At 41.1% G+C, this 27,305-nt stretch overlaps 1 protein-coding gene across 1 annotated transcript; it reads left to right on the forward strand.

Annotated features, from left to right (window-relative positions):
• Nucleotides 1–21,523: 21,523 nt before the first annotated feature.
• Nucleotides 21,524–26,395, forward strand: EPDR1 (ependymin related 1; the record flags this gene model as incomplete). The annotated part of the gene is made up of 3 exons (XM_009708339.1): nucleotides 21,524–21,530; nucleotides 22,491–22,699; nucleotides 25,576–26,395. Coding segments are annotated over 3 exons (407 nt in total), but the record flags the coding sequence as incomplete, so codon positions are not given.
• Nucleotides 26,396–27,305: the final 910 nt, after the last annotated feature.

The following is a 27,305-nucleotide window of genomic DNA, read 5'->3' on the forward strand; positions in this document are numbered from 1 at the left end:
GCGTGGGGCAGGGGACTCTAGCCCGGTAATTTGCTGATGAGTTGGGAGTCACGTTTTAGAAGTTCTCTGGTCGTTCTCGGTTCCTGCAAGCGCTCAGTCGGTGCAGGGTGTGAGGATGCGTCTGTGACCTGCGGTACAGCCCACTCATTCCCGTCGCACAGCCTGCCCAGCCCTGGAGGACCTCCCTCTTCTTAATTTATACAGCATGTATCTGTGAAGCCCGTAACTAACCCAACAAAATCACTGCGTCATTGTGCATTTCTTGTTTTGCTGAAACATCAGCGTAGAAAAAAAGCTGACTGAAGAAGGGCCTCTTTTTTTTTCTCTTCAACCTGCCAGGCTCAGGCCCTGACAGGTTGGATGGAAGAAATGATCAGCCCAGAGAAGCCGGAGTGAGTGAGATGTTTGTGGGTACCGGGCATCAGTAACTCTCAGACATCGTGTCAAGACATACCTGCCAGCGTGAGGGTAGCTAGTCTGCCCGTGCCTCTGCCTCTCCCAACTAAAAATTATTCAAATAATAGGATGTCAGTCCTGGGGATGTGTAAGCCAAGGTGAAGACCAGCCTACAAATGCTGCATCATCCAAACTAAATGGCCTCTGCTATTGAAAGGTCAATAGTCCTGTTTGCTGCTGGCTTGTCTTCTGACAATGATCCATTTGTTACCAACATCACATAGTCATTGTTTTAGTCTTTCCAGAGCGTATGCACTTCCTCGGCCCTCCCTCTGACAATTCCCAAACACTCTTAACACTGTTTTATGTGTTTCATTTTCAAGCTTAGCTTTCCCTCATTGTGAGCTTTTTTCTTTATTACTGTTTTCATATAGGAGCCATATGAGGAATGTTAAAGGCAACATACAGCGGTTTGCTGGTGGGCTGCTAACGTACAGCATAGAGTCTGGCACTGGCTCTGCTCACACTCCCCTTCTTTTGGAAGTCCTGGGTTGACCTTCATGTTTGACAAGCGTAAAACGGCGCTACAAAGTCTGATGCCAGTCTTTTTTAGCTTCTAAGTTGTACTGAGCTCATCTCTTCAAGCTTACGTTTACTTTATCTGAAAACTTTATTTGAAGATTGAATAATTATTCTACGTTTTCTACTCTGGGCCAGATTTTTGCTTTTGCCAAGATCTGCTCTTTCTACATTTTTGATAAATATTTGCTCTGGATGCAGTTTCCTCTGGGCTGATAGCGTTAGAAAGAGGCAGAGTGCGGACAGGTGCACTTGAAGCCTTTCTCTGTTGGTTTTTCCTGTATTAGTTTTTTTGTCGTAGACAACCTCTGACCTCAGGGATCCCCGCTGTTTCCAGGCTGACCACGTTTTCTGCCATCCAAAACTGGAGGGTGGTTTTGTTATGTGCGCAGCTAGTGTCTGCTAAGGGCGTGACCCAGCTTCCATTGAAGTCAACGGAAAGACTCCCATTGATTTCAGTGTGTGTTGGATCGGGTCTGGAGTTGTGATCACAACTTCATTTCGCTGTGGACACAGTGAGTCATAAACTGAGGCCTTCAGAAGTTAGAGGCGAGGGGATTTATCCTGTCTTTTGAAAAATAACCTCTGCCCCACTCTGTTTTGACATTGGCCAGAAAAGGGTAATTACGCCGAGGCAGTGACTACAAAAGCAACAAGAAAAATAGTGCTGTCCTGGTCTCTAAGGAAATTTCGGTCTAAATTCTCACAAACGGACACATTTTGCTCCTATCAGATGTAACTTACATGCAGCAATCAGGGTTGGCCAACAACCAAATTTTTATACAAAGCGTTTTCTGAAGCTTACGAATGTGGACCTTAATCAGACACAGCCCTGGTTGAGTTAGTTGACTGAGGTTAATCAGGGACACAAAGATCTGCCTGTGTGGAATGGCTGGGAAGCCCATAACCACAGGAAAACCTGAAACTCTCAGTTTTTATTGTAGATATATGTTTCAAATTCATGTAATTTGCTATGTGGCATTTTCATACCTACATCAAGCCAGTGCTTTAAGTAAACTCCTGAAAAGCAACCGTAAGGTCAATATCCCATCGCTGCTTCGTTAACATTACTTCTTTGCTTGCCAGTCATTGCAAGAGCACGGGAGAGGCAGTGACTGTGTCGGTAAAGGCTGCCTGCTACCCGGCTGCACTTAGGGTGTAAAAACTACCAACGGTGATCCTAGGCTGAGCTTTTTAGAGGAGGACGTATTCCAGTTGGGTTCGTTACTAAACTTTCTACACTCTGCATCTTACGTTGTCTCCAGCGTGCCTTGCCCTGCTGCTTCTTTCCCCTTCAGGATCAAAATTTTGGGGATAGACAAGGAGGGCAGGGACAGGCTTCTCTTTTGGCTTCATGTAACACTCAGCTGATACCAGGAGAAGAGAAAAGAAAACAAACAGAGGTTTTTATTGAGTAGATTGTGCCTTTTCCCATTTGGAAGAGGTCATGCCAGTAGGGTTGTTACATGATGTGAAAGGAGAGCACTTGAAACGGTTCTCTAGAGCTCTTGAGGCAGAGCTGTGTCGCGTTACCTGTTAAACACAGGACATGTTTTTTAATCCTTTATTGCCTACTACATGGAGTTACTTCCTTTTGTGCTCGCTGTATATTAATCCTTCCTCCCTCTTGTTCAACCCTCTGCTCTGGTGGCCACCACCTCAGGACACTTCACAAAATAGGTAAGAGTCATCAGCATGGTTTTGCTGTTGGGGCAAAAGTTTTTCATTTTAAGGTAAAATCTACCGGTTCAGATTTGAATATGACATCACTGCAAACCAGTGAGAAATCCTGCCACTACAAAGGTCTAAACCAAAAATCGTACTGACTGCATTGTGGCCATGAACTTCACGTGTCCTGCATCACCTTGCATTTTCTTGGAGAAGGAGAGCAAGAAGTGTACTGCCCGGCACTGCTGAAGCCACTTAACAGGCCTTAGTGGTCAGTTGGGAAGGAAGAAAAGCATGAAGTGGGGAGCAGAGCAGAAATCACGCCGGTGGGGTTTGAGAGCTGGGGTGTTGCTTATCACGTTTATCATAGAGTTTCACCCTTATCTTCCATACTGTTTTTCACAGAGGGATTTTCAGGGGAGGCCCAGTAACAGTTTGTCCTATGAGAAATGAGATTGCGGGGAGAAAAAAATATCCGTGTGGTCAGGAAAGTCAGTAGGAGGATGAAAATTAATTTCTCTCTTCTATGAGCGTGTTTTAACAGTATTTTGACATGGGCCGTTGTACAGTGTGCAGCACATTGGGATGCATGCAGTATTTGAGACTGCTAGGGTTATTGTCTTAACAACCGTAACTGCAGAGCAGAAAACCAACCTGGAGGTATCGTATCAATGTTGATTTAACAGCAGAACTGCATGTTGATAATTTCTTTAGTTTCAGTTCTATTTGCAAAGGACAGGCATGGTTACGGGCAGGATTAACTCCCTCACTTGGCAACAAAAACTGCGAGTACAGTAGAGGAGCAACAAAGCTGTGTTTAGGGAAATACGTCTGTTATTCCGGCAGGCTGTTTGCATGCGTGTGTCAATCCCTGTCCTTGACTGAAGAGAAGCAGTGTATGGTCAGGTGCGAATATAACACTACTCATCTGGAGAAGAGGTGATGACTTTTCAAAATAAACAGAGTGTGGGCACGCGTGTCTGACTTATCTCAACTACTTCTTAGTTGTTTTAGGATGTGTGATTGTAAAGGAAAAAACAGCGGTGTCTGACCTATTAAAATCATATAATCCATCCCTTCTGTGGTCATTATGGTGACTCAACAGGCTAAGTATTGAGCTACCCTGAGCGACTGCAAATTTGTTTCCCAGACTTGGTTTTGGGAGTGGTTTCTGCAGCCTAACATTTAGGGAATGAACGGTGGTCATGGGTAAAATTTTCAGAATTGGCCACGTTACTCAGGAACCCAAGCTCCATTTTTTAAGATTGTGTAGAGTGTGCAGACTTCTGAGACCCTTAATTTGCAGTGAAACGTAGAATTGAATTTTCAGCAGTTTCCCTAAATCTAACGCAAATTCTTGGGATCTAAAATGCTTCATAAGCTGCGGTGTATATAAGTCACTTCTGAGAATAAGAACTAAGGGAAGGTACTCAAACCTCCTGCATTTACTTCCCTCTTAAGTTTGAAAGAGCAGGATCCACAAAACCCTTCAAAGCTGGAGAGAAAATGTCGGTAGGCGGTGTCCAGTGGCCCCAAATTGATAATTTGCTGGAGTGCTGGTTGGTGTGCTTAGGAATTGCTGTCAGACGCTCAATGGGGTCATTACTATCACATCAGTTATAAATATTGTTGACTGGATGCTCTTAAAAAAGTAGAGGTTCTCATCAAGAAGTGGTTTTTTTTTCTAAAACACGTTCTTAAATGATAGCCACTGGCACCATATTGCTGTTGATGCCAGTGGATATTGGCTTAAGTGTTTTATCCATCTGAAACCTTCAAACTTAGGGGAATCCTTTCTCCCTCTTACCTTCTCTTCCTTGTCTATTTGAACTTTTGGAATAACGTTTGTTTGCATTTAAACTTACGGCTTGTTTTGTACTATTGGACATTATGGTAAAAACTTAAAGCAAAACCAGGACTGCACTGAAGATATAATATGCCTACAATTCTGTAACTCAGACCAGAGGACCGGTGTTTTCAGAAGGTAAATCACTGTCGTTTTTATTCAGGGATTTTTTTACTCTTTTTTTTGAGAGAGAAAGACTTAGAGTGGAGATGAATAGAGAGAGATTCAAGTTCATAATTTGTTCTGTGCTCGCAGACAGCACGCAGACAGTCGATGGTGACGTGACTGCACAACTAAATAAACACGGTGAAAGAAATCTTTATATTCATGATCTTAATTTGGGCTCCATTCAGCCTGAGGCCTGATGTAATTCAGATGGCACAACTGGCAACATCACACCTATTTTCACAGGACCAAATGCCGTTTGTCTGAAAAAGTATCTCCTCTGAAGGATAAACCATAATCTTCTAATTTAGGGCTGATCTTGCACTGCTGTGAGCTGAGAAAAAAAGTGACTGTACATTGCTTTCAGAGAAATCTGAGGGAATAAAAGCATCCAAAGGACACTTTACCAGTTGATGCATTAGTCCTTCAATTGTAATCTGTTTAAGTTAAGGATCCAGGTCTCCTTAATGTAAAAGGGCCAGTAATTTAAAACAGTTTTAGGTATTCAAGAGAGCATTTACTGAAACGCCTCCGGAAATTTGACCGTTTGCGCCGTTAGTATACGCACTATAACTCTCTAGAATCTTTCCTATCTGCAGACTCTCCGTACCTTCCCATCCCGTTTGGTTCGCTGCAGTCACAGTGCGTGACACGACAGGGTGGTTTAGGGCACAGTCTCTGCCCGGTGATGGGCATCCATCAGTTTCCTCCTGTGGCTGTAGCTGAGCGGTGGCTGGGTGCCGGGGCTCCCTTCCTTGTGGGGTGAGGGAATATGCCCCGGTACCGTGCCGGCAGCTGGGGAGAGGCTGTGGCATGTCCCTGGAGCAGGATTTAGGAGGTACGTCTGCATCCTGGAATTTGGAGAGAGCTAAGACCAGCGGACACACTGAATTGTTCAGTCCCACGGTTTATCTTTCATGTGCAGTTGAACTGTATTTTTCTTGATATGCCAGAAAGAGCAGGGTTTTGAATATGATGGCTATATGAGTATGAATAAGAATATGGCTGCATATGTTACAGTTGAAAGCATACTGCAACGCAGAAGAGTTTGGGTTAACAAGCAAAAGTTTTTTCCCTTTTTGCTTACTTTTGTAACTCAGGGCGGCAAACTTGGTGAAGTCGATGAGAATTTTGCCTTTGGCACAAGGATCTCATCCCAGGACTTTATGTTAGATGCACATTTGTAACTTATGTGGGAGGTATGTACAAGAAATACATTTCTCCGTTTCCAATTCAAACTCGGCCTCAGTTCCTGAGGTTGATCCGCACTGCCAAAACTGAAACTATCATTCAACCCCTAGCCTTATTGATGACAGCAATGGTATAACTGGGGTGGACAGCTTTCAATATTGTGTCATCTGAATGGAATTGGAAGATGTAGTGATAAAACCTGAGCCTCTTAATCCGGTCCACACCCTGCCTCTGCCAGCACTTCCAAGGATGAATTTTGGCACATGATTGCCAGTTAGAGGAGAAGAAGTGTTCAGGGAAGGAGGCAGGATGTTTTAAGTATATGAACAGAAGACTTTTTTTTCCCCAACCTTCCCAGCATTTCATTTTGCGGTCTGTTTGTTAACTAATGTACTTAATTTTCGTTCTACTGCTGTTCTTTGGTTAGTATCGTTATTGGTTTGTTCATGTGACAAGTGAATTTGTGTGTGTTATAAGTTTATTATTTTGTAGTTCAGAGGATGCTCTTATGCTGTTTCCTGTCAGACATCATCCTGCCCTGAAAGTTTTCTTCCCCAGCTGGAGAACTGATTTGTTTTACATATCAACAGGTTTGTCCATTTATTAACTGTGTGGGACAGGTTTTCAACTGGGTGACATTTTCATAGACAAGTGAAGTCAGTGAAATGATAAGAATTTATGCCTTTATATGCGTGCCAGGTCATTAGCTGACGCGGAATTGAAAGGTAGGGGTCAAGTATCCTGCCATCCTCTCCATTTTGCTATGGACTGATGGCTAAACTTGACATGATTAGGTGTTTTAGTCCAGGAAAGGACAGTGGCATAGCAAATAATACTGAGTTATTCAGAAAAAGCATAAATATACGTCTCTGTCACATAACATGGGAGAAGGTTACATTTAAAGGAGCTTTGGGAAAGAAGAATGCTTGCCGTAGTGGCCAGGTGTCATGAAGAAGTAAGAGCAGGAATAAGAGGCACATAAATAAATGTGTGAGATTAGAAAGTGATGCAGTCTTAGAAATGGACTGTTAACAATTCAGGGATGAACATAGTAGAAAATGGGACAGGGTTTTCTTCAGAAGCCAGGATTTAGACATCAGATCTGTACAAAGACTGGAGTAGAGTCTTTTTCCATGCCTGTCACCCTAGGGCTGCTTTCTGGAGAAATGGACTTGTGGCTATCCGGCCAGCGACTTTTGGGCTGTGGATCTATGTAACTGCAGCAGCAGTAATCCAGCTCCTGACCCTCATGTTGACCAACTTCATCTCTGTCTTCAGATGACCTTCAGCTTGGCCTTCCCTGTAGATTTGCAAGGATTTGCATGCTCAGCAACTTGCTGAGTTCTCTCTCTCAAAGTAGTTTTACCTGTTGCTCTTCTTAACTCAAAGGGGAAATTATTTTCTCCTCCAAAATGTTTTTAAGGCATGGTATAGTGTCTGGCGTGCTGGGGAGGGGGTGATGTCTGGGTGGAACAGGGCCACCTTGTGCAATATTTTGGCTCTTCTAGAATAAGGAGCATTATGCCCGGCCTGAGGTTGCATAACCTGAAGGTACCACTGGCCAGTGAAACTTCTCCTCATCTCTGCCAAGCAGACCTGTTTCTTTCAGCTGTTTTTGTTTACTGCCTCACTTTTATGGCCCTGGGGGAGATGCATGTATGTTGACAAGAGATCTTGGATTCCACAGGGAAATTGTGCGTCCTCCCGAGGCTCCGGAGGACGGCTTTTTGCCTGTATCATGGTCACTCTCTGATACCTGAGAGTCACAGGTCAAGGACAGGATTTTCTGCCAAGAGTTTATTCCCATGTGTGAAAGTACGGGAGGCTCGACATGTGAGACAGTCCTTGTTTTCAGTAGTGTATTAATTTCCGGAGTTGGTACCTTTTATACTTTCATACCCAGAAGTAAATTAGGGGTTTCCAACAGCAGCATAACTGTCCTGGTCCAAAACCTAATTTATGACAGGTGGTAGTAAGAAAGAAAGAATCGCTTGTTTTCATCTGAACTTGTATTTTTTTTTTTTTCATCTTTTATAAATATAGATCCTTGACAAACGTTCATTTGAGAATCAGTTTAATCATTCTTTAGAAGGCTATGTGCACACATTTGGCTTTATGTCCCACTTGATTATTAAAAGATGCTTCCCTTGTACTGCAAAAAGTGAATAAGAGTAATTTTAGCAATTCTTGCTTTTGCACTGAGAATTTTATTAGAAACGTTCCTACAGTCACTAGGGCTGTTCCCATAACTTAGGAATGACCATATTTTTGCTTTTTCAGATTTTGGATTTTCATGATTTTCAGAATTCCTGGCATCGGAGCATGAATTTGGCAGGCACTTTCTCCTTGTACAGTGCTCACACTGTCGTTATTACAATTTTTCACTCTTTGGCTACTAAGATTTCATATGTCTTGGGAACTACTTAGCTATTCACTCCATGAAAGCCTATTTTATCCCTTTCATTCCTTAAGAAATTTACCCTTTCGTTCTGGCATCATCCAGGCTATATTTTGTGGGCCAAATCCAGCGCAGAGGGAACTCCATCCAGCCTTCTGCCTTTCCCCACTGAATAACTCCTTGTTGCTCTGATAATTGTCTGGCACTTGGAGCCCCCTGTGCTGCTGCCCCTGTGTCGATATCGGAGCAGCAGAAGGGACTGGATGTATAGGTTCGAAATTACCCCAGTCAGTCATCCTTGTGGATGAGAGTCGGTGATATGCACTGCCGTATTGGAAGAGTAGTGGAAAAGTCACCAGTATTGTGTGTAGATGCCACGCTGCATGTGTATAGCTTATTTCTTTGGCATATAAAACAACGTGGGGTTGAGTGATCTTGGGACATTAATTAATTTCTTGTCTGACAAAAAAAACCTGTAAGATTTTGGCAGGTAAGAAGATTTGGGTTGTCAGGTATCATTGGTAGATACCAAATTATTCTAAATCTGGAGCTCTGTCTGCATTTTTGTGTAATTAAAAAAAAAAGAGCATGTTCCAAAACTTAGTAGAAATACGTGTAGAACTGCATAACTGTCTGATTCAGCCCAGATGTCCCCAAAGAGCCGTCTAAAAGCTACAGGTATAAAAGCACGTAAGATTTCTAGAATTCTGGAAGAGTAGTAAAAATCTCAGTTGCTGCCTTCTTTTGGATCTTAGAAAGCTGCAACTATTTTGTTCTAGCTCCTCCCTAAATTATAAACAAAAGCAAACTCTTCACTGCAGTTGAAATTGTCTTTTAATATGAAATATCCAAGAAGTGGCTTATCCTTAAGTTTATTAAACTCATTTGCCCTTCTCAATGGAAGGAAATATTGCATACTTACTGGATATCTTATTTTCTACATGCATTTTTTGTTCCTGAGGACAGTTCATAATGAAATGTGATATTGTGACTGATAGCAAAACAATGCAGAAGACAAAAATTACCACATGTATTGCAACATCCCATATTAAGGTTACTTATGATGAACCTTGTGTCTACTCCGTTTAAAAAGTAACATGGAGATGACGCCCTGCATATTTACCTTTTGGTCCGTTGAATAATTCTCAAGTAATTCATTCCAAACATGGCTTCACTGACCCTTGTTGATTGACTTCTTGTGCAGTAACAAGTTCTTCAGAATCTGCTCCTTTATAGCTATTGCCAAATATTATTTCATATTTTTGAGTGTATGTTCAAAACACACTGTCAACTGTTTTACTGGAGTTAGCAGTAAATCAGGAAAAGTTTTATGACGTCTGTAACTAATACCCCAAGTTGTCTATTGGGAGCAAACTTTTTTCTAATAGATTTTTATTTTTTTTTAAGAACTAACTTACTTTTTCTTAAGGCTTTAATGGAGTGAGAAAAAAAGCCCCCTCCCCAAACACCTCCACAGAATGGTAGCACTTACCAGCAGGATAAAGAACAAAAACCTCTGCCTTTGTTCTGCTCTGTTCTCGTTCTGAGCTTGGGCCCAGTCGCACAAGAAAGATGGTGTAAGACAGCAATGAAGATGACCACTTACAAGACTTCCCACCGAGGTTTCAGTCTCTGATGTTGCCCAGCTGTTTCTCTGTCAGTTCTGGTACTTTCACACTTAGCAAGCCTTGTCTGCTGTCCTCCTGTCCGTTCGTTGTGGGAATCCACGATGAAGTTGTTGCTTCATCTGAAAATCAGGTGGTTCAGTAGGTAAGAGGGGTCCTAAAAATGAGGTGTGCGTGGCATTTGCCATTTATTTTGGTGAAACCCTACACAGGAAAGCTGGTGTGAGACCTGTATAATGTTTAGCTGCTGAGCAGCTGGGAATTTCTCCAGAGGTGGTCTGTCTGCATGGAAACCTGCTGTTTGTATGGATACCTGTTGTTTCAGAAATTAATGTTTCTGATGGGGAATGGCCAGGTTTTCCCCAAAGTTTTCCAAGGGCAGTTTTGTGCATGGCAGTGCTAAAGGCGTTTAAACACTCATAGGGAACACAGAGTCGATGCAGTGAACGCAGCAAAGAAAGATCTCATTTTTCATTCTTTCAGTATCTCCTAATACCATTTGCGACTGTGGTTTTATCATATTCAGATACTTTTCTTGCCAGGAAACTTATGATTCTGCCATACTTTTAGGCAGCCAGCACTGGAAACTTTACTCATGCTATGCAGTTATGGTAATTCTCAGAGGATGTTTATTATTTGGAAAGCAGAGTTCCATACAGGATGAGGAATTCTTACTACAATTAGTTCCCAAATTAATGTATCACTGTTTAATTAGATCCAGATTTGTTGGCCTACATCTTCTGTACAAGAAAATAATTCCTTTTTTCTTATCTGTGGTGGCATCTGGGGACTTGGATGCCTCCTTGTATCACTTCCACTACCTGTGCACAAAAACACACAGGGATTTGCAAAGTCAGACTGGTCTGTTACCCTGCCTGTCCCAGAAAAGAATGAAAGGGACAAATTTGGATTGTGTGCTTGATAAAGTGCGAAGGTGTGGCGTCTCCGGTACTTTTTTATAGGGGGGAAAAAGTATTAGGGAGAGTAGAAGGAGATAAGGGTGTGAGGGTGGAGACACTCCTTGCATTTTGTTTATCCCCTTGTTATTGAAGAGTGAAAACGTAAGGGATCATCTAACTTCCTCAACATAGCAGAAGATGAAAGACTTGCTATTTTTTTTAACTTATCTTCTGGTCTGCCTGTCTCCAAAACCGAATGTAAGGATGTAGATATTGATTCTCAACACATTTTACATGTATTCTTTGTTTATTGATTTTATTTATGTATCTTAATTTTTGGTTAGTTACATTGCTTGTAAGAGTAGGTGATTTTACAACATACATACCTCATAAGCGGGGTATTTTAAGTTCCTAGATCCTTAATGTAGGTAATCTAATCTTCTGAAGTAGAAGACAGTTGGCCATCAGAGATGGAGGCAAAACTGGGTATAATTCAGGTACGTTCAGAGTACCCAGTCTGTCTCATCAGTTGTGCTAATAAAGTCAAGCCGAGTCAAAGTGACGTACGGTCTGGCACGGAGACACGAAGCAAATGTAGGTATCACAGCTGCTTAGTTGGAGCCCAGTAAAGGGATCCGTGGTGGCTCAAGCGGGATCTCCTCTCCTACTGTGTTTTGGAAGTCTAACACACGTCTGAAACACAGTTTGGTTCTCTGGATTTCCTTCCTCTGAAAGAATGGAAAAATTCACTTACAAAGCTTGTATTATGTCTCTGCAGGATATGTATTGTAGCTGAGATGCTTATATACTGTAGCAATAGTAACTATAAACATTGTTCAACATGTTCAAAGTCCTTTGGATGATGTTTTTAACCATGAAAGTGTTCTTTAAATATCCAGTGTTCTCCTCCATGTTGGGGTAATGAATTATCTAGTGTTTGCAATTGCTGCCCTCATTTATAATCAGTCTCGTCTTCATCGTTCATCCCCCTCAAATATCTGAATGCAGTTTCAGCCTGTAAAAATCCATAGATCATTTTTTGTATTTTTTAAAATGTCACTTTAAATCCTATGAAAAGAGGGAGAACATCTCATCATTACAATATGCATATGATGTTTGCTAGGAAGTTAGTATAGTGTGTGAACAAGCATCAAAGACAAAAATCTGCCTAAATCATTATCCCAAACTGTTTATACTGAAGCAGCGTATGTAGAAATTAAGCTTTGTTAGAGCTGACCATAGCAGCCTCCAGCAGTTTGCTGGAGGAGGTGGACCATATTGTCACAACCAGCGTGTTCTAAAATAGCCTTCACTTGCTGCCCTGTAAAGCTTTAAGGATAGGGAGGATTTCCAGGGTGAGAAAAGTGATACATCGCATAGGTCTCCTCTTAGGACTTGCTCAAGGCTTTGGGCGTACCTCCACCCAGATGCTTTTTGTAAGAAGAGGCGAACAGCAACCGTCTTGGCCAGAGTGAGTTTCCTCTACAATTTTTGCTCCTTACCAGCTGCCTCCCTCAGAAATCGCTTTCCTGTTGCCCTGATTTTGAGGGTGGCCGAGCCCTGGCGCAGGCTGCCGAGCGAGGCTGGGGGGTCTCCTTCTCTGGAGATACTCAAAACCCACCTGGACGCGATCCTGTCCAACTGCTGTAGGTGTAGGTGTTTGTAGATCTCCAAAGGTCCATTCCAACCCCCACCGGTCTGGGATTCTGTGAGTGAGTTCAATTATAGGGTTAATGCAATGCAGAGAACCTGGGAGAGCAAGCACGCCAAGGGATAGAGCAGACCAGAAAACAAATGGATAAATGAAAATGCTGCAAAGATTTTTCATAAGCCAATTCATTTTTCTGAGTTTCCATATGCTCAGAGCTGTAGGACTTTTGTCAAGTTGACTCTAGCAAATGACTGCATAAAAAAGGACCCAAAGAGGGAGTTTTATGACAAAAAGATGTTTCAAATAATTTAAGTGTTTGTAGTTAAGGATATAAAGATATTGATTACTTTGCCGAAAAACAAAGCCCAGAACACTATAAAGAAGAGACCAGGAAGTATCATGAAAGCCAGAATATTCAAAAGTTGGCGTAAACTTGTAGAAATACATTTTGGGGAGTTGAGAGTGCATAAAACATGTCGTGTTTGCCTTCCAGCCTCTCCTCAAGTTGCCCATTTGAGATAAGCTGATGGCTGTGCCAGGTTTTAAACATTTTTCAGCTTCTTTTTTCTTCTGAGTGGAACAGCTAATAAACACCTGGTGCAACATCTGTAAAAATCAGTGAAACTTTTCTGGCTGATTTCACAGGGCTTCAGGTCAGGTTAATGTATAATTTTGGAGAAGGAGTTATACAGCCAGATTTATCTCTAATTACATAGCTGGTAGATGGAAATTGTCAACAGCAGCAGTTACATGGGGATCTGCTGTTACGATGTGGAAAGAACAATTGTCTCTTGACAGCCAGGGGAAACGTGAGAGATGGGAGGGAAAATCCGATGGGCAGAAAAGTGATTTCTGCTGATGCACTTCTCTGGGGAGGGAGTTCAGGAGTTTCTTATGCAGTCTTTGAATAGAAAAAAAGTGTCTAGTAATGTTGGACACCTCAATTTTGCAACGGTTACACTGACACACTGAATTTTAGAAAATACTGAATACCGTCCCTCTGAAAATTTGCCCTTTTCAAGTATCTTCATGTTGAACATCCAAAATAGGAAGCTTTTCAAAATCACTGGTCAGTTTTGAAAATCTTGCCCTTTAAATGTATAAAATAATGCAATTAGAAACAGCAAAAAAAAAAAAATGTGCAAATATGAGACACTGTGTAAATTTTACATAATAATAAAGTCATTTGTACTTTAAAGACAAGAGTTATTTTCATATTTTTTATGATTATAGGAATGGTAAAGGAAAATAATTTTGGCATGTACAAAAGTTCTGAATTCATATTAATTAAGAAAAGCTCAAAGGAAGCTGTGGATCCCTGGCAGTGTATGTGTGACACTGGAGTCCGTGTCAGGAAAACACCCCAAAATTAGATAGGCATACCTGTTTGCTAAAGACTTCATTTTGTACTTGTGTCAGATGCTAAATGGTAAAGCTATTTCTGTCATGTTTTAAGCAGCATGGGTAGTCTAAACATGTTCAATAGGTCTAGTGACCTTTTCCTGAGTAATGGAAAACTTTCAGCTGTGCCAGTGCAGTATATTTATACCAATATTATTTACAGGTCTTACCCTCCTTGCTACTGCTTCTTAGAACTGTCCTTCAATGAAAAATAAATGTGTCGGGTTTTTAATACAATTAAAATGGCTATAAACATTCTTCAAAATAGAAATGTACTCTTAGCCATGCTTACTTTAGCTAATTGCTCTGTCTTCAGCAACTGTTGTTTCTGTGATGGACTAACAGATAACCTGTGAAATGGTTCTACATCAAATACACCGATGTGTACCCTAAAGCAAGTGCTCAATAATTTGAAGAGAAAAGGTTTGAAATTCATAGTCATCTATTAGTTATTTACGTATTTGCAGTCCAGCTGATTTCTAAGAGCGTACCGAGGTCTGCCAGTTTCTTGTGATGCATCATGGATATTTCTTATGGAGGATTCCTACAGGCAGTGTATGTGTGGTGACTGCTGAAAGTCCCTCACAAAAGGCAGAGGAGTTGTGGGTTACTGGGCAGTTGTAATAACAGAAAGCACAATAACTCAATAGAGAACCAAAAAAATACCAGTTTTGTGAGGAGCAATTTTAACAGATAGTTCAACCTTTTAATTATTCCATTTGAATGCTGAGCATGTTATCATTTGAATCCTATCTCCCCAGTCCTGATTTTAGACAGTATTTGTCTTTAACTCACTCAGGCACTGAAAACAATGTGATGGTGTAATTAGGGTTAACTGTAAAAGCAAACAGAGCTGAGGATCATCAGTGTGCAGGAGATGGCACCGTCCCCCAAGTCCCCAGGCTCCCCCTCTGAAATAAGGTGGAGGCTCAGGCCTCTGCTGAGACTCCTCAGAGAGGGTGCACAGTTGCTTTTGAGAGGTCTCAGAAAGCGATCCTTGGAGGCTGTTCAGCACCTTTGGATAGGTAGCAGTGTCAAGGATCCAAGTCAGAGAACCAATAGTGTCAGGACTAATTGATTAAGCTTGTCTGTTACCAGAAGAGATAAGCAGCCGTCGGCACGCTCTAATCACCTACGTGTAAGGCTGGGAAGGTCTCCAAGTCACCATATAACCTGTTCCTCCATCCCAGAGAAGCAAAGCTTTATTTGGGGTGTCTCTGACCCCTGGTTTTCTTACCAATTCTTGTAAAAGCTGAAATGTAAGAAGACGCACATACAGACGTTTTCAGAGTATCTCGTAAGTAAACCCTCCTTGCTCAAAGTGATGCTGTTTTCTTCCAATGCTACCTTCAGGTAACATGGAAAACAATTGGTATTCTTTTTTTAGCTTTTTATATACTGGACAGCTTATCATGTGTCCTACCTCAGTTTTCTTTTTATAGACTAAACATGCTCAATTTCTCCATAGGTCCTGTTTCTTAAACATGACGCCATTCTTGCTGTTCCCTGGACTATATCCCATCTGTTTACCTGTTCCCTTAAGTGTGGGATCCAAAACCAGGAACAGCATTACCACTCTGACCTCATCGGGGCTAAGCAGAACAGAATAAATGGCCTCCCTAATTGACCCAGAACTGTAAACTTGCCTTTCTAAATCATTACAGTGTACTGTACCCCATCTCAATGGATATGTGTTCGAAGTGCCATTTGCTTTATAACCATGAAGCAATTAACGTCTGTCCTGAATGATATGTTTTCTCTCACACAGACATTCCCTTCTTTCCCGTAATTATTTTATTTTGCACACTTTCAGTCAGCTCCACCTGGACTTTTAAGGCTTTGTATTTGAATCCAGTCACTAATTTATGCACTCAGCAAACAATATTACTTTTGACTGATAGCTGCTGAAGGAAGAAGAAAAAGAGCTGCACAAAGACTTCTGGATGAAATGAAGAAGTTATCTTTACATTGGAGGTGGGGAGGGAGAATGAAGTGCAGTGCCAGGACTTCAGGTTGCATTTATTTCCAGTGAAGTGAATCTCCATCTTTCACAAAGTTTATTTTAAAATAAGCTATACTCAGATCTTTGGGTAGAGATGTTAGAAAGTTAAGGTGTACTTAGCTTTCAAACTGTGTTGTCTGATTATCCTAGCTGGCCTGACTTCCAAACTCCCTTGAAAACAGACCTAGTGTTTTTTATTTTTTGCATTGGACCGATATCTGAAAGACCTGAATCATCCCTCTTAAGGAAATCATTGCAGATGGAAGGTGGAAATCATTACGTCTCGGGGCAGTAATCTGGTACAAGCGCATATCCTCACAAATTTTTCCAAGGAATATTCCATTGTGAAAGAAAAGTTTGCTCTATCAGAATAGGGACCTCCTCCCCATCTGTTCCAAAGGGCAATCTGTTCCTCAGACTTCTTTGTGATTACTTTTTATACAGGAATGCATACTGAAAAGCAACTAACTGGCCAAGTATATGCGTGATGGGATTTACAGTCTCAATGAAGAGCCAGATGGGTCTCCTGAATTTCATGTAGTCCTTGTTCATGGTATCTGAAGAGCCTTCTCTGTTTATACGCAGAAGTTAAGATGTGTAAGAAGCTGCAGTGCCCAGTCCTAGCTGAAAACTCGATGTTTATTTTTTATTATTCTTTTATTCCAAAGGAAGTGTCTGGAAAAGGGAGATCGTTTAAGTTTAGTTATTTCTGATTAGGGACCTCATCCTGCTATGCCTTTTTGATGTGTAAAACATACTATCATATTGGGGCAGAGCTAAGATCCAATTTAATATCCTGTCTCTGAGCCTGATTCAGAGAACGGTGTGAAAACGCCAGATAAATCTGACGATTAGAATCATAGAATTGTTTAGGTTGCTTTAAGATCATCTAAGTCCAACCATTAACCTAATACTGCCAAGCCCACCACTAAACCACGTCCCTAAGCACCACATCTACACGGCTTTTAAATACCTCCAGGGATGGGGACTCCACCACTTCCCTGGGCAGCCTCTGCCAGTGCCTGACTCATATACCTTGCTAATTAGATACCTGATACAGGGGGCTTGGTTGCCTTGAAATTAAAAAAAAAGGCCTTTACAATCTGTGAGTGATTTAAGTCAGACTATAAAATATTGCTTTTACACAATATCAGTTTACATTTACTGTCACATATATTTGCACAGTACTGTATTTGTACAATATACCATAGGCCAGCACCACTGCCAAACATGTGAGATCAAATATGGTAAATTACTGTTGTTGTTGAGGTCTGATACACCAGAAGAAAAACACAAGTCTGAAATTACCGAAAACTTCATGGGAAAGAGGAAAGGAGTTCCCAGAAATATACTGAAAAACGAATGCTTCTCAGTTTTGAAATGAGTTTGCCGGAGCTTTCCAAAAGCAGATGAACGTTCTTGACCTGACGAGTGTTTATCAACTGTCTGCGTGTCTGCTTGGCAGCTTTGCTCCCTTGAAAATATTCTTAATCTGAAGAGCTGAGAAGATGAGGTTTTGTAGTCATCCTTCTAGTAAAGGGTCCCATTCTCCCAGCACATCTTTCTTCAAGAAGAAATGTGTAAAAAATAGTGGTATTGTTGTGGGGTATGTTAGCAAGAGGATACAAGATAACTCAAGAATTACGTATTTGGATGTACCTGTCCATGCACAGTAGAACAGAGAATTTGTTTGGGATATTTTTAGTGAAATTTCTTCTAGTTAGAAGTGTTTCTGACTTCTTCCACAGTGTTTAAAAATGCCTTTTTCCAAACAGAACCAGCAAAGAATTAAGTAATACCACAAAGACAGACAGATGCTTTAAGATTTCAGTTAATCTCAACAGAGAAAGCAAAGTTAGCTTCAGAATAATTGCAGCGACCTCAACTTGATATCTTAAATAGCAAACAGTGTTCCCTGCGGAGTAATGCAATCTCTCTGATACAAATCAAACATAAAATTTTACTTTCATTTTTCAATTACTTTATAATACTTATTAGGTAATATAAGTCCTGGCTAACACTAGTGGGAGTTTTAAGGATACAATAGCTGCAGCTGAGAAAACTGAATCAACAGGTTAAAGCCCTGGATGCATGAAAGCCCATATGGCTTTGCAGGAAAGGAAAGTCTGTTTTACAAGAATCATTGTTCCATTGTTTTTTGGGGTGGGAATTATGGTTTTGTTCTTTGTTAACACAATGCCTCGCACAACGAGTTCTAGATCCCTGATTAGTGTCCCTTCAGTGCTACAGCAATCAGAAAATAAATAACAAGAATGGCATTTTAAGGCTCTGGTTCTGCAAGTCACTTGTCCAAAGCCACAGAGTGAAATGATGCAGAGCCAGATTTAGCATACAAGGAATTTCTTTTACCCAGTCGCAGCCTCAGACCATTATTTTGCTTCTCTCTAGCAAATGACCTTGTTTGATGTGTTTCGATACATCACGCGGGTCTTGGCATGCCACTGCCAGCACCTCTGCTCTTCTGAGTCACTACAAAGGCAATTGGACAGCAAGCAGCTCCTTCCTTCTAGGTTTGGCGGTCACGAGGAAGCCTTCGGAAGTGAAGAAGGAAACCCTGGGAGCCAGGCGGATGTGTTAGGTGATGGGCAGGCTAGCACGCTTCAGGACGGACAGCTGGGAAGGACCTCAGCATAGGGCAGGACTCGGTGCAGACTGAGTACCCGAAACGGAGCTGCTAGCGTGGTCTTGAGTCTAATGTCTTCTTTTTCTGACAAACATTAAAAAATAGTTCATTGTTTTGAATTGCATTAGTAACATGCAGAACAATAATCTATTCAAAAGACAAGTTATTAGATAAGTTTATTGGTTTCAGTCATTTATGAGAGTCCAAGAGCATGTCTCTGTTATCTGGGCTGTCTCCTGGGAGGCACCTCTATCTATCTCCCCAAATTTCAGGAGGAATCTCAGAGGTAGGAGGGTATTTGGATGCATACCCACTCCTTGCAGTTTGTCCTCAATGCAAGTGCTTCGCCTCGTGATTGTGTGGGCATGGTATTCTGCCCTTGCGTTGAATTCCGTTGGTCTCTTATTCAGAAAAATACTTTCCTTAGCTCGGGAGAGGAGAGTACTGCACGCAGCATGTATCCCACCTGTCTGACATGATTACTTCCAGCAAAGTCAATGGAATTGTTTGCACAGGATGTGGTCCAGTGTTAAGAAATTCTTTAAAGCATAGGAGCAAAAAACATGTGTGTGTCTTTATATGCTGGAATTTATCCATTTTCAGGCACAGACAAAGGGAGTATTAAGGAGCACGAGAGAGTCCCATTAAAGGCGTAGTGTACAAAGGGTGTGAGGCATAGGACAGGGTAGGATGGAACAGGATAGGAAAGGAAGGGGAAATCATCTCAGTCAGGCAAACAGGGTACCTTGTCCAAGTAACTTCTCCAAATCTGTTGGAAGGTGCCCAGTGAACAGGTTGGGGCTTTCTTGAAGTTACAGTTTAAGGAATGAAATTATTATAAAAATAATATTAGAGGTGGGCACAGGCTGCAAATATGTTACCTTTTTTCTGAAAAAACAAACTAATTAAAAATAATTTACTGTTCTGTTTCGTTGCCAAGACCTATTTTCAGGACTCTGTGCTTCCCCTCAAGCAGCCAATGAAATCTCAGGCACCTAAAGCAAATAGAGGCAGTATACTTAGGACTTGGCCAGTAAAAAAAAAAAAAAGAAAAGAGGAAGTTATTTTTAAATATTTTGCTTTAAAATTGCCATTTTTATATTCATGCACATTCTGTTATTAATTTTGGCTGGTAAATAGTTCTCTTTATAAAACAACTTAACCATTCACCTTTCATATGCAGTTAAACTCAGATCCTGTGTAATCTTAGGTTTCTCTGCTTGCAATTTCCAGGACACACAGAGGAGCAATTCTCTTTAAAACTTGGATGTGAGGTACATCCGGGTTGAATAATGACAGTGTAAATCATGTTCACTGCTTACCCGTGCCTACCATGCTCAGTGAGGAGAGATGCTCTCTGCAGAGCTCATCTTGTGGTACGTGCCACCGTAGCTGCTGAGTTCATCCCAGCAGCACATCAAATTGTACGACTGGGGTCTGTTCCACGTATGTTCACCCTGCCACTCGCAGAACCAAAAATGTAGGTGGTGGAGCCTCCTCCTCTGCAGAATGGGTGCTAGAGAGACTCTTGGTAATGAGTTTGATTTATTTGGATTTTTCTAGTTCTTCTTTTCATTGTTGTTTCATAATGCACATCTTGCTGTCTGCATGGAAGACAGCAGAGTCAAGAAAATAGGCTTTTTTGGGTTGCGGTCCTCCTGCTGCAGGTATTCAGGCCATCTGTTGAAGTCACAGTGGCTATCCATGTGCTGGAAGTTAAATACATGCATTTGTTAGATTGAAGTTTGAACTACTGTTTCACTTGAGTAGAGGTGGCACATGTCCCTCATGCAATATGATATCAATTCACAGGTTACAAAATTTAGAACAAAAGATACTTATTCCATGAAAAAATTTGGAAAGGATAAGGAAAAAGAAAACTTAAAAAAGTTATTTTAAAAATGCAAATAAAATTTCTATGCAAAACAAGTTTTAAGTAAGGATTTAAAATAAAAAAAAATGTAATTGTTTAAATTTTATTCCCATTAGTTTGTAATGCTTCGCTAATATATTGCTTTTTTCCGGTGAGTGACTCCCTCACGGAAAGCGGGACAAGCGACCTCCCGTGTTGTGCAAGGTCGTGTGTGAGAGGTATGCCCCAGCTTACCTCACGTCAACCTCCTTGTCCCCTTTTATGTTCTTCGTCACCGTTCAGTTTGGCTAATGCCGTTTAGCCTGCCTGTGTTTCCATACTTGCTGGATAAATGATCCTCTCAAGAAGTGATGGGAATGTTGCTCAGATGCTTTTCACCATGCTTAGACACTTCTCATGGTGCAGCCTTTAAATGCCTCTGTGTCAGCGGTGGGTGAAGTGATTCCTGTCTGATGCAATTGCATAGTGTGCAACAGTTAACACTGTAAATTCTTTTGTTGTCAGACCTACTTTAGGTATATTTTACATCCTCCCCAAAAGAATGTGAAGACTGCAAAGAGAAACAGGCAGGAGTTGGGAAATACCACAGAGAAAGTCCCCTCTCGCTTTTGTGCATCATCTCTTCAATTACATGGATTATGCACCGTTTTCCACCAGCTTCCCATCTTGCTGATGGCACGGAATGAATACTGTTAGGGGCTGGCGTCACTAGGTTGGTGAAGTGGAAGATGCCACTGTCCGAAGGACACCCAAGCCATTTTTTTTTTTCAGGAAATGGAGGCAGCATCATGAATGAAGCAAGGAATTACAGATGGAAAAAAGACACTGTTACAGATAGGCAAGCTGAAGCTGTTTGAGGGGATTAGTCCCATCCCTTCCTTTGCTCTAGAGTCACTGCATAACAGTAGAGTGTAGCCAAACACTTGAACTGAGATATTCACAGGAAGCCTCTAATAATGAGTACACAGTTTTGGGGGGTTTAGAGAGTGACTCCTGACTCTCCTTGCAAAAAGTGCAGAGCACACACGAGGATGCTTTGAGTTGTGCTTTGAACAACTTACCAGCTGATCGATAATGCTAAGTACCCTGGAGAAGTGAGGCTTTTGGTGTTTCTCGTTGCGTATTCAAAATCACCCGATACTTCTGATAATTTTGATTTCAGTTTCTCTCTGTTTCTGTCCCCAGTTATAAGGTAAGGATCATACCACCTCCTTTTTATAGGTATGGAAGCAAAGTCACAGTGTTTGTGGTAGACCCAACTCCTATAACTACTAACTAGATGAAAATGTCCATGAAGAGGTTTATCATCTCTCCTCAGAGCAGGGCTTGGTCACCTCATACTCTATAGAAGATTGTTTTTAAATCCTTATTAACTATCCATCTTGTTGACCTCACCTTCTGGCCTCTCAAGCTCCTTCATCTCCACACCTCTCCTTATCTCTGCCTTACTATTTTGCTCTTCTGCTTTCTCCTTTCACTACTTCTTGAGTCTGATGGCTTCCAGAAAGAAACTTTGCCATTAGGAGGAAAAGCCTCTCAGTTCTGCGCTTGGGACCATGTAGTTTCCCCTTCATGGGGATGTCCCAACAACCTACATGGGTTGCCATGGAAGAGCATCTGTGAGGGTGGCAGATACCACATCTGATCGGCCCAGAGAAAGGCTCTGCCACATTCATGAGGAATTGAATCTATCCAGCCTATGCAAGCGTATTTTTTTCAAAGGCTTATAACTCAGCCAAATCTGGGCAACTTTTAATAAAAACTTTTCCCCTGCCAAATTTCACGTCCTTTCTACAAAACATGGAGGCAGTAGAGCTTTTTAATGAAACAGTTATTAAAAACCAAAACAAAACTAGGAATAATAACATGTTTTTCTCTCGGTTGTTCTCAGAAAAGTTGTTCTGTTGTTCTCAGAAATGGCTGAACCAGTTCAGCCTGATTTATTTATTTTGGAAAGAGGCAGCTGAGACAAACTTTCAGCATGGGAAATTTCAGCCCAACTGGTTAGCCTTTCTCAAAGTTTGGCAAAGTTTAATGCAAGTGAAAATGGTCCTATACTAAGAAGTCAAAGGCAAGCTTACTTATCAGCAATGCTCCTCGCTCAGTATAGAAAAAGACTGTATGTATTAACTCTCTTTTTTAAATCTTTCAGATTCTTTGAGTATATATTGCTCTACAAAGACGCAGTGATGTTTCAGATTGAACAAGTTACAAAGCTTTGCTCGAAGATTGCTCTGACAGAGCCATGGGATCCATATGATATTCCTGCCAATTCAACTTACGAAGATCAGTACTACATTGGGGGACCTGGAGACAAAATTATGGTACAGGAATGGTCTGACAGAAAACCAGCCAGGAAATGTATGTGCATACTTTTGTTTCCTCTTAATAATAAACATTGTCTTTGCAACCCAGGGAAAAATAAATTTATTCATGTTTCACCCCAGCTTTCCATATTTCTATAAAGTTTGCTGGAAGAAATAATAAATACACCTTGTGCACAGCATATCATTTTATTATCAATGCATTTTATTAAGAAAATGTTTCCTATCTCAGCAGGATCAAATACGTCCAAGGGACTTGATTGTATTTTAGTTCGGATCATACAGATTTTGGCATGGAACAGCATCACTTTGTGTCTGAATCCAGCAGCCTGTATCCAAAATTTATCTAGAGAAGAACTGGTAATATAATTAGGGGTACACTCAAACTAGAGTGTGCATAATAGAAAGAAAGCAGGTGTCAGTGTGTGCCTACACACTACTATCAGATGTTATCACAGAATACATCCAATACGTGGTTCTGCAGCAATGGATATCCTTAATATGCACCTAAATTTTGTTACCTGCTACACCAGTAAGAAATATCTGCTTGCAAGCTTTAGTTTTGCACTTGGCAGCTGAACACCTGCATCAAAAAGAAAAGAAGCTGAATTTTCCAAGGTACAGTATGTTAGGTTTTGGATATATAGCAATTTATTAGCACACTGGCTACAATTTCATCTATGGTTTACTGATGACCCGGACAACTATAAAAATAATTTTAAAACCTCCATGAAATTTATGGCACTATTCAGCTAATGCAATACTTACGGTTATAGACACCTAATATATAGGCTGGTTATGAACCAGAGCATTTAGCCAGGGGAAAGTACTTCTTTCTTGAAAAAATGTAGAAAGAGTGCAGTAGAAAATGAAGGATAAGATTGTTAAACCTCTGTAAGTAGGTCGATATATCCTCTGGTATTCTACAAGAGGCAAATTATCTCTTACTCCAAGAATTTTGTTTTTCATATCCGGTATTTTTGGAACCTTTGTGGAACTTAATATCCAGATACATCCAGTTAACGATGTGTGATTTTTATCCTGTAGTATTTTGTATCTCCAGTGCTTTTCTGTATGATCATTCATAAAAATAATGTCTTAAAGTTGTCTGCCCATGCACCTTTCAGCTAATACTGGCTTGGATTCTACAAATTATATTTCTGTTAAAATTATAAAGGTTTCAGTGGAGATATAGGCTACCTTGGTAGCATCATATTTTATCTTAACTTTTTATTCAAAATTCTGATAGAAGACTTGTTGAGGAAAAGCAGCCTGCATTTCTGGATACTCAAAACCAAACTCATTGAGGTCAGAATGGGTTTTTTTGTATATTAGGATGCCCTGGAGAGCTATGTTCAAATATTCCTCAGCTTGCTACCCTTTCTTTCGATACTCTGTGTGTGTTTCATGTCACAGCTTATCTATTCCTGATAATTGTGGTATGGCATATGACACAATACTGGAAGGACAGAAAATGAGTATGTTTGATTGCTGCTGAGTGAGAGGAAATAAGCCTCCTTGAAAAATTTGTTACAGGCATTCCTCAGAGGAACTGATTTATGGTTGTAGTAGGTAATTTTGTATTTTAAGCTCATGAGTTTCTGCTCTCAAGAGATCGGAAATACATAAAACTGGATGAAGTGGTGTCCAATGGAAGGGGTAAAGAAAGGTCACAGAAGAGGTGCATGGGGTTAATAAAAGAGATTTAAAAGTGAAGGGTATTCAAAGGAAACCACTTCGATGGTATTGACTACAGAAATAGCATAGCGGTGAAAGTAGAGGTGATGGCAGAGGACAAGGGGGAAAGAGAGTGAGGGAACACATCTGAGATAAGCACGTTGTGGAATTAAACTGAAGTTAAAAAACGGGACAGGCTTGCTACATCACATATGTGGAGGAGACCAGCATTGAGAGTAGTCTTGAAATAATTAATGAAACAGTAGAAATGTTTGAGAGGTACAGGAATTTAAAAAGTTAACATGATAGTGATGATATGAATAGATGATGGTGAACAGGAGGAATGAGTTAAAAGAAGAGATGGAGGCACTGGAGTTGTATTTGGGAATATTCCTCTTCTAATGAGACAAACCCTTTGTGCTTGAGGCAGATGGAAAAAGATGAAGCAAGGTCATGTTTGTTTGGATGAAAGATGTGGTGAGTATCATCAGTGTAAAAATGACAGTTAAGATTACAGAGAACCAAAAGCTGTGGAAGCAAGATGCTGTGTCTGTCAGTTCTGGTGCAGAGTCCCCAGCAGAGCAGAGGACAAGTGCTGCCTTGGGTAGGTGAGTGCAGAAGTTCCTGCACATGGGGAGGAATCGGATGTCCCACATAGTTGGGGGGACTACGTGCTTTACAGTGTCAAAGGCTGTGTTGATGGCCAGCATTGTGAAATGGAGTGCAGGTTTTCAATAATAGCACCGTTCGACTTGTCAAGAACAGAGCGTAAGGTGAAATGTCCTCGTGCTACCCAAGCTGATGGCACCAAAATTTGCCTTCTGGGAAACCAGAGCATTTCATTGTTTTACTGGTGAAGTGAGTGAGTGCTGACATGAAAGTGGCATGAGAGGTGAGAGAAATCAGAGTTGTGCAGGGCACAACTAAGTTTGGGACTAAGCAGAAGTGACAGTCCTTCAGTAGAGGTATATTTGAAAGGTGACATACCGATGCCATGATGGTATCATGGTTTGAAATGTGCTTGACACCAACATGTTCAGGTTTAAGATCATTGCCTTGTCCAAATTATAGCAGTTTTGTGGCCTTTCTTGGTGTTGCCATGCATACAGACAGAACTATGGGCAGTTCCAGCCTAGAGGCTTTGCTTGAGGAGTGGTCGTTTGTTTGACTGACATCATTGTGACACCATCATTCGTACTTGTCATCTAAAGCAGTCACATTTCTGCTTGCTTGCAGTGGAATCCTGGGTCGGCGTGTACACAGTCAAAGACTGTTATCCAGTACAGGAAACCTACACGAAGAACTACAGCGTGACAACCTCCACTCGCTTTTTTGATCTACAGCTGGGCATTGCGGACCCCTCGGTGTTTACCCCACCCAGCACCTGCCAGACAGCCCAGGCGAGGAAGATGAAAGATGAATGCTGATTACGGATACTGGCTGCCCTGGGCAAACAAATATTAGCCGAGAGGATGGTTATTAATAGTCAGCTGCTGACGTCTAACCTGATTTTTCAAGCTTATTGTTGCTCTTTTGGGAATTGTAAGTTTTCACGTGAAAGAACATAAACATTTAACTGAGTAAAATATGTAACACAAAAGATCTCTTTCATCACATTAATCTGTTCAGTGATGCACTTGCAGTATTATATAGTTACCACTAAGATAATATTTATAGGTACTATTTATTTAAGCTGTGGCTGATTTTCATTTTGTAAAGGTTTTGTTATTTATTTTTTCAAGAAGACAAAGCATAAGCAGACTGCAATAATGGTAACATCTAGAAGGAAAAGCTGGATTTTGTTGTTACTTCTGAGGACTTGAGGGAAGGGGAAATCTGTCCTGGGTAAGACCAAAAAGTACCCCGTTTTAAACAATGTACATCAAAAGTATGGAAATTCATTCTCTTAGTTTTGTTTTGCTTTGTGTTTTTTTCTTTCTGCCCTTCAGGAAGCTGGTAGTCTAATGTTTGAGCTGATTTTTTTCTTTCTGAAAAGAAACTGGAGTGGCCCTATTCATGTAATGCTAGCTGACGTGCAAAAAATACTTTCCTGTTTCTTGGGAGAATGGCATGAAAGGAAGGGAAGGAGGAGAGGTACACCCCCAGAAAAGTAAGCCAAAGTTTTTGTGCATTTACTACACTTTTGGTGAAGCGTTCCAGTAGGGTGCAATGAGATGTTTTTCAGTCATACTTCACTTTAGCACCCACTTTTCAAGGCAATACTAGTTTTAACCTATGCAAAGAGGTGCACTTTAAACGGCTTTAATATTTTGTAACTATTTTCAAAAGTCCTTACTCAAAGAGTATGGAAACACCCTTATAGTTCCAAGCAGAAGTGAAAAAAAAAAGCCGTTCTCAGTGCGTAATTAGTAGAGGCCAAATCAGCATTCACACAGTGCCTGGTGATCCGGATGGAGTGAAAGAGAGAGCTGGGTGAGCGGTGTGGGGAGGTGGGAGAGGGAGAGGTTTTCGATGCCCTCGGTGCGGTGTGGCTGCAAGGCATTGCAATCTAAGCAGAAATGACAATCTTGCTTTCTTTTGCACCTACTCCATTGATGCCTGCCTTATTTGCTGTTCCATCAGCATCTCAAACCTTATTGTCTCCACATCCTTTTCTGGTGGGCAGAGTGAAAGTTTCCTTAAGGATAATAAATAACTAACCAAAAAAGCGCAGGAAGCGCACCTATTTTGCTTTAGAAAATTCAGACCCAATCTTCCTGCATCTTCAGGCTCTCAGAAGTGTGGAATCGGAATGGGGTTTGTACTTTTACCAAATGAAATTAATTGGCTTATTTTGTAAGTCTACGCATGCATTTTATTTATTATTTGCAAATATGTTTACAGCCAGATTCTTGTCCTCTTATCCGTGTTGCGTAGTTGTTTGCTCCAGAAGTTGTCTGAAAACAGTGCAAGACTGGGAAATTTGGTGTCTCTGGAGGAGAGATGCTGGACAGGCTTTTAGTGCT

This window comes from Cariama cristata, unplaced genomic scaffold (assembly GCF_000690535.1).
Source record: "Cariama cristata isolate BGI_N322 unplaced genomic scaffold, ASM69053v1 scaffold12849, whole genome shotgun sequence".
NCBI lineage: Eukaryota > Metazoa > Chordata > Aves > Cariamiformes > Cariamidae > Cariama > Cariama cristata.